Here is a 12,200-nt window from a genome sequence, read left to right on the forward strand (position 1 = left end):
TCCTGCAAAGCCGTGCTTAGGTCCAAACACTGAAGTGGCTTTCTAGCAACTCAGTAATTTGTCCATGCTGCAGAGGACTGCGTAGGCAAGGGAAATGGGAGAGGAGCTTTTTGAGTGAAGACTGGCAGCTGTTGCCTTGTCTGTTGGTGATGGTCTTTCTAAACTTCCACAGGTTACTTCTCTGTAGCTCAGTTTAGAAAACAGGTAGTCGGTCCTGATCTTACAGTGCATGCGCAAATATGAACTCTTCAGCACTTCTAACGCTGCCGGGAGATCTGAAGATGGAAATCATTAGTGGAAATCAAAAACACTGTTAAGCCAAGCCAGGCGGGGTTTTGTGATATTTGATTTCTCTAAAGTTTTTTCTTCTGGGCTGGGATGAAAACAGCAATTTTCACTTAACAGCAGCAAGTTTCTGGTCTTTTGTACCACAGAAAGAAGTCAGATAAAAAAATAAATCAGGTTTAGCTATGAATGCTCCTGTTTGACAATGTTGGATGGTCCAGAGTGTTGCCTTTTGGCACTGATGCACTGAGCAATCAGTAGAACAAAGGCTTGTTTGAAAGCAGCAGGGAAGGAAACAAGAACACTCTAATTCCAAACTTGCCAGCCAGAAGCAATTTCTGATCAAATCTGAATATTTTGTCTGTTCCCTGCTATTTTGGTGTATTATATGTACCTATATTTCTTTCCAGGGTATAGATGAATCCATATGAGGTGAGGAAAAGCCCTCCCTCAGGTTTGTGCCAGTGTTTTCGCTAACTGATTTTTTCAGTCAGTAACTCTGAAATGCAAGAGAAACACCAGGCAGTGCTCTAGATCTTCTGGATGTTTGAAATAGATGCATTTAAAATTACACTTCAGAAGAATTCTGTAAGTCACACCACTTGCTTGTTGGGGAAGTGTTTGCGTGGGAGTGTGAACCTTTTCTTTGGGAAGATGTTCACAGTTTTGGTGCATTTACAACCAGAAAAACTTTTGAAAACAATCCAAAGCTGTATTAATCCTTGGAAAAAGAAAGATGCAGGCAGAGGTACTGCAAAATTTGTGTCTTGCTCTGGCCCTGGACTAGAAAGATGACCTTTACTCTGAGGCCATTCTGTCCTATGCTATACTATGTTGGAATGGTTTCAGTTTATATTCTTTTTTTTTTTTACTAGTATTTGTTGACTTCTTTATTTTCTTGCCCAAATTCTTAAGAAAGCTTCAAGCACTTCACCTACTTATTTCTGTTCTGTTGAAGGATCAGTCCGAGTCCTGTTTGTTATCCAACTGTTTTCTGAAGGCTGTCCTATGGACAGGTGAAAGCCTTGCCAGCAAGTGCCAACATGGTTCTCCAGACACAGTATCTCTCTAGGCTAACCCTTTGTGTGGGCATATTCCAGCGCTTGTTCCTGTTCAGCTCAGCAGCAGGAGCTAAACTGTTCTCAAATAAATGTGCCAAAGCGTGGAGCTGGTTCAAGGTACACATAAGCTGTTGTTGTCTAACAGAGATGTAGGGTGTTTCTTTGAATTCTGGCACTATTCAAGTCACAGTTGATCAATAAAGTGTTTGGTGCTACTGCTGGTTTAAAATATTCCAGTTCCTCTTCACCCACCAGTTTTTATTCCCTACTCTAAGCAATTCCCTACCCTAAGCCCACTTCAGTTGGGCTGCCACAGATTCGTTAGAGCCACACCATACGCCGCATCAGGGAACTGATCTGGTTTAACAAGGAACACCAAACAACAAAAAAAGGCAAAGAGGTGAGGCATGGGGTAGACTTGGAAAGGGCTGTGTCAGCGCAACTGAAGCAAGAGGGCAACTGCAGTGAGGGGAAGTAACTTTGGTAAGAGCTGTTGCCAAAGCACGTCATTAAATACTGGCCCATTCACTTTTGGCCCACACTAACTACCCTTGCCATGCTGCAGAGGAGTGTGCGCGTGCAGCTGAAGGCTCTCCTGACCCAAATGATGTGCACGTGGCAGGCAATTAGCACAGCGAAGGCTTGCCACCCACGAGGGACTGCTGCTGGTACGTAACGTTCCCAGCAGACACATTTACACCAGCAAAACTTCATTACGTTGGGGCGACCTCCCAGGTACCCTCCATTCCAGTCTCCTAATGAAACATATTCAGTAAACAAACCCATTTCCTTTCTACCCAGGGTCCATTTGTCCTGTCACAACCCCCAGGAGATGTGAGTTGCAGAGTCTTAATGTCTCTCTACTCTCCCCCATCTTTTGTTTTTTAAATTTTCCAATACTCTCTTACAGATTAAAATGTCAGACACCAAACATCTACTTCCTTACCAGACCCTTTGCTGCAGATAAATCACTGCTCATCATATAAACCAGATTATACTAATGATAAGCCACAAAATTACTTTTGGATCACATGTAGGTAAACAGAGAACAGTTCAAACGTGCTTTAACCATTTTGCCCTCAAGTGCCATGATTTATGTCTTCAGAACAGCGTCAGATTCACAAGTGCTGGGTTTTGTGTACGATGGGATAATTATCCCCACTGCAAATCCCTGCCTGTCCTTTTCATAACTCCTGGGGATGCTGACAAAGCTTCTCTAGTGAATGTGAGGACACCAAGGACTTTTATTTAACCGCACCAAATATGCAAATAGAAGAAGAGTCTCAAATCCATCTTGCAGTTAGAAAGCCCACAGCGCGTGCACTGTTTTTGACTTGCCTCAACACCACCTGCTGCATCAGAAATCAGTTCCGCACTTTCCAGCTCCCACCACTGTCCTCAGCCGGGACAAGCCCCATCTCCTACAAACCAGGACTGACGCAGGAGAGCAGAACTGCCCCTGGCAGCCGCAACCCAGGCCCGCAGCGACACCTCCCGGCACGGGGCTCCCACGGGGGACGGACAGACAGGACACACAGACCCACGGGGCACTGAGCCTTCCCACCTCGTTTTATAACACCTGATTTAACAGCTTTGGCTACAGCGTTTGTCAGTAAACCCTTGAGCTCTGACACCCTCTCTCAATCCAAAACTTCCAAGCGTGAACAAAACAGCTTCTGAGGAGAGGTCATAAGCTGGCAAAACTGACTGACATGTCAGATAGAAGCTGCTAATGTCAGAAACAGTAAATACCACACGAGTGAGCCGATTTTCTAGTGTTCGAAGCCCACTTCCTACCAGTACTGCAATTCAAACCTGTACTTTACAAGCCAAGCTTTAAAACAGATAAATGGATGGTGTGATGGCAGAACAGGAGACGGGTAATTTTTAATTTTTCAGGTGTCTCTACAAGCAAATCTGAGAGGCAGATGATAAACATTATGTTCTCCAGCACAGGCTGGTAAATCTGAGGCGCTGAACAGAACACTTTAAAGGCCTCTCGCAGTGGCCGCTGCACCCGCGGCTGTGGGAACACACTGCCTTCCAGCAAGGGGCCCTCACCGCCTCAGGGCGACTCCCAGCACCCAGATGTCACATACTGCGCTAGGATAAAGCTACAGGTGTTTAAGTCCCTGGGAGACTATTCCACTGGCTTTACTGTAGGAAAATTAAAAGCCACATCCTAAATTTCCCATTCAGCTTCAGATGACTACTCTCTATCTTCCTAACCTTCAGGAGACAGCAAGTATACTTTATTCTTTTTAATTTCTTAAGGATGGGATTCTCCCTTTCCCCTCTCTCAGATCCTTTCCCGAGCAAAATAAGTAAATACTCCTATTTATCTTTTTCTGAAAGAAATACTCAGATACATTAATAATTTATATGACACTGATACCTGACAGGCCACAGAAACTCACAGAACAGCGTATTTATTTACACCGACTTCACCCCTATAAAAATGTTATTTTTATTTAAAGAAACTTTAAGTCTGGAGTATAAGTTCAATGTGTCTCATTTGACAGCTGTAACTGTGCTAACTGGAATACACATTAAAGGAGACTCAACATAAAGCTAAGAAAGGATTGGTATTTTTCTTAAAATAGGCAATAACAGTGTCATACAACCATTTTCCAGAAAACATTCAGGTTATTTCTTTCCATATACAGAGAGTTCGTTCTGCTTGTTGCATTAAGACTTGCTCTAGCCATTTGTAAAGCTTATCAAAAGACAGCAGTTTCACTTCTTTAATATTGAACACAAAACTAACTCACTATCTAGCAACTTACTGTGTTACATTAATCAAATTTAATAATAGAAACAAAAAACTATGCAGGGATGCCAAAGAATTTTATGTGGCAGTACAGAACGACAACAGAATAAAAATTTAAAAGCACATGGATACAAAATTCATTTAAAAAAAATAAATCACTTTTTTTTCCCTTTAGAGGGCTTTGCAAACAAGGCTGGATCAATCTGGTCTCTAGACAGACCTCTCACTGAAAAAAGCCTTGCTGCTCTTTCCTTTAAAGTGCCTCCACATTTCAGTCCTAAAGACATCAATTCCATCTTCAGTTTATCTAAACCCAGGGCTTCCAGTTCAGCAGTAGAGTTGAACGCCAGTAGGTCTATTGGTTCCACCTCCTGCCAAGAGAAAAACATCCCATCAGACTATTACAATACAGCTATTATGACTATTATGGAGGGAGAGAAACAAGTACAGACAGAACGCTTCATTTTACAGAAGCCTTTCAATTAAAATTATCTCAAACTCCTAATTACTTAATAAAGTTGAGTAATGTCTCAATATGTATTATGTTGGATATTCTCATTATTAGCAGTACTTATGCTACCCAGGCAATGTATTGCTGCATCACATACAAGGAAACTGAAGTTAGCTAGCAGCCTAACTGCAAAACATGCACACCTCAGCAGGGGTAACACACTCGAGAGCGGGGTGAATGCTCAGGTGAGCTTGGTATCCCATGTCCAACTGTGCTGCTACAGTTCTGCTCCTCACAGTGACTCTGCTAGCTAGTTAAAGGCTCATTCTTACATGTCCAGACAAGCTGTAGATGTGCTTAGGCTTGCACTGTACACAGCCTCCAAGACAGAAGCATTGGTCATTTAAAATTACATAAACACCACCGAACTTTTAAAACTATTCCACTAGAATTAACACAGTCTACTTGCAATAGAGGAATGCTGAAAAAGTAAAATTAAAAAGTAAGTGACAGTATTTAATCCTAGTCCTCTGGAGACAAAATAGCTGACATGGCTTTTATCCCCAGGGAAGTTAAGTACTCCCAAGAAAACTGAATTAAAAACAACAGCCCCCCACCTCACCCAGCAGTTCAGTAGCTTAGCCTTGGCTTCCAGGGGCACGGCAAAGCCATCAGCCCATGTTTAGCCAGATGTAAGAAGCAATACACCCCCAAATGCAGCAGGAAGGGTTATTATTTCTAATGCAGTGACACTGTAATTATAGAAACAGATATAAAAGCACTCACTTTTCAGTAAGATTAACAAAAGACCAAGTTCTGAAGTTCACATCTCATCCTGCCACAAGAATATGGATTAAAAATTCATCTTAAAGGGAAATTAGTATATTTACAGAATAATTGAGGGTGACAGGGACCTCCATAGATTGCCTAGTCCAAGCCCAGGGTCTTGTCCACAGAAGAACACAGCAAAGATTGGGTAATTCAAATGCTGGAGTTTACTAACACACTAAATGCTAACATTAACACACTAAAAAGGACACAACAATCTAAGCCCATTTCATCCAATACTTAAAGCACATATTAGTCTTATGGTATATATCATGCTGGAGTTATCAAAGGGACTTTAGACCAAGTAATACTCGCAGTGGGAATGAGACCACTCCGTTATGAACTCAGCAAAAACAATCAGAGCTAGCAGAATTAGAACCTTTGTCCTGCTAAACATAAAAAAAAAAAAGACTGGTTGCCTCATTATTCTCATCCTACTTTAAAAAAAAAAAAAAAAATCCATCAAGGACTATTATAAAAATATTTCCACCTGCAATAACAATCTGCCACAGCATTGGTGGAGCTTCCTGTTCTAGGAATAGACAGTCCCACAAATACTAAGCAAAAGGTAAACAGTGAAGAATGGTAAACATCCTGTTTGAAATCTGCCAGCTCTAACAGTACAGTAGATTACAAAGTTTTAATTTATCAGATCACATCCTTGGACTTTTTTCCATTTAACTGTATTAGAACTTTCACTTATCAGAATTCAGCCACTGGCAGTGGCAGCTGATGGCAGACTTCCTGCTTAAGCTGAAACAAGGCAGAAAATCCAAGCAACTGCCTTGCCCCAAAAAAGCATCACATTTTGTTTCACTTCTAGAATAAGCCTCGATTCATTATCCCCAGAAATTTTAATAGTAATGTTATGCAAGAGGCAATGAGGCACAAGCACTGGCACCTTTTACTGCCAAATATTAGCTGGGGTTTCTTCAATTCAGTAGGTAAAGCTACATTCTCTCTTGGCTGGAAGACTGATCCGAAGCCTCTTCAGCAAAAGAAACCCAGTCACCCTCCTGCCAATCACCAGAGAAGGAACCTCATGGCCAGCACTGCTCCTGATCTGGCTGAGGGCTGTGACACAGAGATGATGGTATGGCAACAGTAGAGACCTGGATTTGCTTCCACCACGGATATACCACATGACCAATTTTAAAACTACTCTTCCACCATCCTCTGCAGTTCAGCTGAAGCCCATCATTTACACTAATCCTCTCTCGCTAGTGAAGGAGCTGCTGCTTTTTGGATTTTGATGGTCAATGAAGAACTGAAGTTTGCACCAGACTACTCGGGTTCTCTAGGAACTAGACTCAAGTCTCTTTATAACAAAAACTAAGAAAGACTGATCAGCTGATTGGTTTAGGGGGCACCTACTTGGAACAATTTCTGATTTAAACATTGCAGTCAATTACAAACATTAAGGTCAAATTATGTTATAAATACGATTAGTCAAATTGGACAGTATTTGGTAATGTCTCAGAAAGTATTGGTAAGAGCCTTTCATCATACAGAAGGGTTCTATTTTCTTCCCACCCCCTCCTCTCCCCCAAATAAAAACTTTTGGATCTACAGTATATCTATTTTACATAGAAAGATTAAAAAAAACAACCAAACAAAAAAAACCCCAAGGGAAACATGGATCTCGGGAAAGACAATATTAGACAGCCAAGGGCAACTGCATCTTAGTAGAAACTCTAGACTACTAAAGTCTTAATCCTATGAAGTTCTTCCTTGACCCATCCTATTTAGCATCTCTCAAGACAATGCTACCATGCTACAATTCAACCTTCTCCATGGAGACACTGTCAACCAAGAGCGTTCCTCGGCTGCAGTTTCCATTAACTTTCCATTAACAGCTACATTCCATTTGCCGAAGTCGCACGATGCATCTTCACTTAAGCTGCTTCTCCTTTTAACCCTGGGGTTTTTTTTGTGCTCTGAATCAAACTCGGACGATTCTATTAGCTTCTTAGGGAGACTATGAGTCTAATTCAAGCACTTACACTTAATGCACTGAAGTCACCAGATACAAATCCCCTCCCCTTTTCTGTGATCCACAAGGGGAAAAGTGATGACGTAAAAGCAGTTGAAGAAAAAGACGTATCACACTTTGTACTGCTTCACACTTACTGTGCTCCGTAACTGGTTCGTTTCCTGTGCCTTAGAAGAAACATTTTCTTGCTCCTCTTCTTTCAGAGCTTGGGTTACTTCATTCTTTTCTTGGGCCTCTTCCTTCAAGGGCTTTGTTATTTTACTGTTTTCTTCAGCTGGAATTTCAGTTTGCCCACCTGTGTATGTGTCACCTTGCAGATCTCTTCCAGTACCTTCTGGCTGCTCTGGTGGTTTCTCAGTTGTGCTGGTACATGGACTATCCTCTACTGAATCCACAGAGCTGCTTGAACATTCATTGGAGTTTCCAGCATTTTCATTATATCTGCTGCCTGATGGACAACTTCCATCAGAGGTGTGAGGGGAATCATCTTCACTGTCATCCTCACAATCCGAACTGTCAGGATCATCGAATCCTTCCAATCCCAGCCTGGCATAAGCAGTACATTACAAATTAATATTAACATATTTTAACTTAAAAAAAAAAAAATTATTGTCACTCTTTCTTTCCAAAACTCACTTCAGAGAGCTGCAATGAACTAATCTAGCAGCTATTTAGGATAGTTTAGTAAATGGAAGAGCTGCTAATACCAAACAGGACACAACATTCCCTGAAAACAATTATCTTTTTACATCATTCCCCATACAGAAATGTGTGCTGCCTATTACTATTCCAAACACCACTGGAATCATTATGACTTCTCTTTCATGTCACATTAGGTAAAAAAATGCCAGGGGAAAAAAAAATTTTAAAAAATTTTAGTTAATTGTAAATTTAATTCATTAATTTAAAAAGACAATTAGAGATATACAGAATATAACTGTATCAGTTGGGGAGGGGAAAAAAAAAAAGATGCCTATTTTTGCAAATAAAGTTTGTCTGCTCAGCTGGGACAGAATTACAGCAGCAACATTTACTTTTAGTTCCCCAATTTAACCAGTTCAATTTAATTTTTCTATTGAGGTCTACATCTCTGACAAGATGTTGCTTACTTGTATGTACCTATCCTGTTCAAGGCTTAATACTCAAGTATTAAATATAAATAAATTCATAATGCTTACCAAAAACATTTTCTTTTTCCAGATTTTGTTCCATTCTTTCCAGATTCACCTGGACGCTTCCGACTATTGCCACTTTCTGGTGACACTGCTTTGCTTGAACTGGCCTGCAATCCTTCAAAACAAAGTTAAAAATCTACTTCATTGGTTCACAATCCACATATGTTGTAAATTCTGCTTAGCTTTTAATTTCAGATACAATTTAAGACACCAGCTGAAAATAATCACTATTGGTGCACATTTATGTAGACTCAAAGCTTCAAAGCTCAGCAGCAGCAAAAGGTTTCTTACACTGCTTTACTAACGTACAGAGTCAATCCTAACATTGGATTCCTGAACTGAACTCCCAAGGTTCTACATCCCTTTCAGCCTCAAGTTTCACTACCAAGCTGCCAGCAAGAGAACAACTCACAGATAAATAAAATAACGACAAAGAACAGTAAGTGAAACAAGGTATTTTGTAGTTGGATTAAATTTCTAGTAAGACCTGTTTATATATTATAATTTCACTGATAATTGTTACATAATTCTTATAGCTGAACTAGCAACACTACCTACACAGAACTTTGCTTTGACACTGTAGCACAGCAAGATGAAGCATCACTTGTACCTGTGTTATGATGTTCAATGCAATTTAAGAGAAGCAGTAGCCAAAGAGGAAAAATGAAATGCAACAAATTTTACTGGAATTTAAATTTCATTCAATTGAAAGACTTATTATCAGCTTTTTTTTTTTTTAATTTTAAATTTTCATACTGGACTGAGGCTATAGGGACTTTTAGTTTGCTTTAACTTTTGAAGAGGGAAAGTGAGGTTAAACTGCAATACCTTTAAGGACTGAATCTTCTAGTCGCTCAGCCATTTCATGACACTGCTGCTGGTAGTCTGGATTTGTGAAGAAGTGCTTTGGCTCTGCAAGTTTCCGCTGCAGCCTTTCCAAGCGCCTTTGCTCTTTTTCTGCTTCCCGTTCTGCTTGCTGCTTCACCCATTCAGCCATCCTGCAGGTGACAGAACCACAAAAATGAGAGCGTTTCCAGTATTTAATGTCGTATCAGTTTGGTGCTTTGCAATTACTGAATGCTTCTACCACCTGCTAGGATGAGAGACAATGGGAAAAGACGACTAACAACACCCAGGGGAATTACTGAAGCAATGTACAGGGATTCTGCTACAGAGAAAAGAGTAAAGTTCATTTTGGAAGCCAGAAACGGCAGTAAGGTCACCAATATCATGGTCTTCCAGCTTCAGAGAGAACAACTGCGAGAACTCCAGATGAAAAATCTAGCAGGTTCGAAACAGTCTCTCAGAAGCAGGCTGCAGTACAATCACCTCTATTTAGCAGTAACAGAATTATAGCCAGAGGAATCCTGTTGGCTTCCAGTCTATCTGTGCTTAAGATTCCACTTTTGCTTTTTTTAGTACTCAAAGTAAAATTTCATTATTACAACAGCCTGTCATTTGACCTTCCTTGTTAATAGTGACCTACACAGTCAGTTTACTTTGTAATCCTAGTTTCTAAGAAAACGCCTTACGCTTTTTCGTGATTGACATCTCGAAGTCGCCTTCCACTGAGATCGCGGCAAGCCTCTCTATTCGTTGTCTTTTCAATCTGAGCACCGAGTGCTCGCAGCATAGATCCAAACCCTGAGGAAAGAGCAATCAAGAATTAGCTAAACAGAAACAAAGGGAGAAGAGCTAGTACATTAAAAAAAATGTTTAATTATGGAAAAATAATACAGTGAACCCAATACTTTCCCTCAACGCAGCTGAAATAAAGGGCAAGTTGCAACATGTTGGAGAATTGTCATTGGTGAAACACAGAGACACTATGTGAAAATAAGTACCCAGCGTTAACCACTCGCCTCGTTTTTGTGCTCCTAATCGCACATCAGATGGACTCCAGATTTACTAGAACCTGCACAGCACTTCTAATGTGAAAGCCTATGTCTGGACCCCCAGCAAAGCTGTTTGAAACATTTTTTGTCTCAAGATAACATTTTGGGTCCTTTCCAATTTAGCCAGGATATACCTGCTTGAGATCCTACAGTAAGTGTCAGTAGTTCTGAGCTGTGTTTGTTTGCCTGTTTTTAATCAGGCTTTTAATTTATAAAGCCAAACCAAAAGGAACACTTAATAAATCAGACAAAACTGCTACACAACAATTTTAAACCGATCCAAATGGTACACCAGTAACACAAAGTGAATCACAGAACACGCATCCAGTGTCATCCCAGGGTAACTGAAGCTGATGCATAACAGGTGAGGAAGAAACATGCTACACTGTGAGCTTACGCCATATGCGCCACTTTTTAGGGTACTTCAGACACCCACAATGGCTCATAAGCTACAGCAACAATATTTGTTTACAGTTCTGTCTAAAACGATGAAGAAGGCAAAGTGAGCTGAGCTGCAGCCTGATGCAAGGCTGCACAATTATCCAGCATTTTAACTCAACAGCTGGAAAATTATGAGAACTAAACTCAAAAAGCAAACTTCAATTACGCTCAAATATTCTGCTAAACCTGCTTCACCCCTCACGTTCCATCTCAGGGAATGCTCATATTGTCAGTGGCTACATCGTTTTGTATGATTAGTACACAACTTCTGTAACATAGTTTTCAATACAAGGAGTTTGCTTTAGATTTAATTCTTTAGTTCTTAGGCTACTAGGATCTTGGCATTTAAGTATATTTTCAATTAAGAGAAGACAAAATCAATCAGGTCATAAAACATAATCAAATCACAGACTATTTGTACCTGGCATATTTGTCCTAAGAGACCACAAATGAAACTCAGGAGAGTCTAAAAAGCCAGGTGCTTTTAAACACCATTTCAACTCTGAAGGCATTTTGATGCACATTACAGATTTCTACTAGTAGAGTTAAGCAGACCAGGGGTGTGAAGAAGACCTATGCCAGCAAAGCTGTTAGCTGAACTGCAGCTTCCCTGGTCAATTCTCAACTCTGCAGGTAGGCTTTGGTTTCAGCTCACAGACCTTACATCACAGTCATCCACATTAGAAGAGATGTCCTAATAGACTAGGACTGCTGTTGTCAGTAGAGACTATGGCATAAGAAAAGCTTTTTAACCTAAAAATCTGATCAATAACAAGCAGTTAAGCAACAAACCTCCTTTTCCACCGCAAAGTCTTGGTTCCAGACTATAAACAGCTCCATTCTGCAATACATCTTCATCATTAACCAGTCGCCCGTTACATTTCACATACAAGCTTTCTTCAGGAATATTCTAAAAAACAGCAAAATTGAATCACATGATTGATTGCAAATGAAACATTCTGACAAAGCAACTCATTAAGGAGCAATGTTTCCTTCCCACAGGAACAGAGGGGAAGCAGAAATCAGACGATCTTAAAAGCATAGATGTTCCCTATGGTGGTTGTTTTAATTCCTGTTTACTCGAGGATTAAACACACTCTAAATCAGCTTGTAAACATGACCGGGGCTATGGGAAAATTTACACCAAGTGTTCAGACGCTCTGTGTTAAAAAAACCCAAACAAACCCTACATTTTTTTGGACCGTAAAGAATTTAAGGTTGATATTTTCTATATACGTGTACAATATATATGAGAACATAAGGCTCTCTGACAGCAAACCCTCCTCAGCGACAGTAAGGAG

General features: G+C 40.4%; 1 protein-coding gene across 1 annotated transcript; it reads right to left on the minus strand.

Annotated features, from left to right (window-relative positions):
• Nucleotides 1-4,271: 4,271 nt before the first annotated feature.
• On the minus strand, nt 4,272-11,809 carry SDE2 (spliceosome associated SDE2; the record flags this gene model as incomplete). The annotated part of the gene is made up of 6 exons (XM_010178282.1): nt 4,272-4,487; nt 7,526-7,934; nt 8,567-8,678; nt 9,392-9,561; nt 10,096-10,207; nt 11,692-11,809. Coding segments are annotated over 6 exons (1,137 nt in total), but the record flags the coding sequence as incomplete, so codon positions are not given.
• Between the last annotated feature and the right edge of the window lie 391 nt (nt 11,810-12,200).

Source organism: Antrostomus carolinensis, unplaced genomic scaffold (assembly GCF_000700745.2).
Source record: "Antrostomus carolinensis isolate BGI_N321 unplaced genomic scaffold, ASM70074v2 scaffold37060, whole genome shotgun sequence".
Taxonomy (NCBI): Eukaryota; Metazoa; Chordata; class Aves; order Caprimulgiformes; family Caprimulgidae; genus Antrostomus; species Antrostomus carolinensis.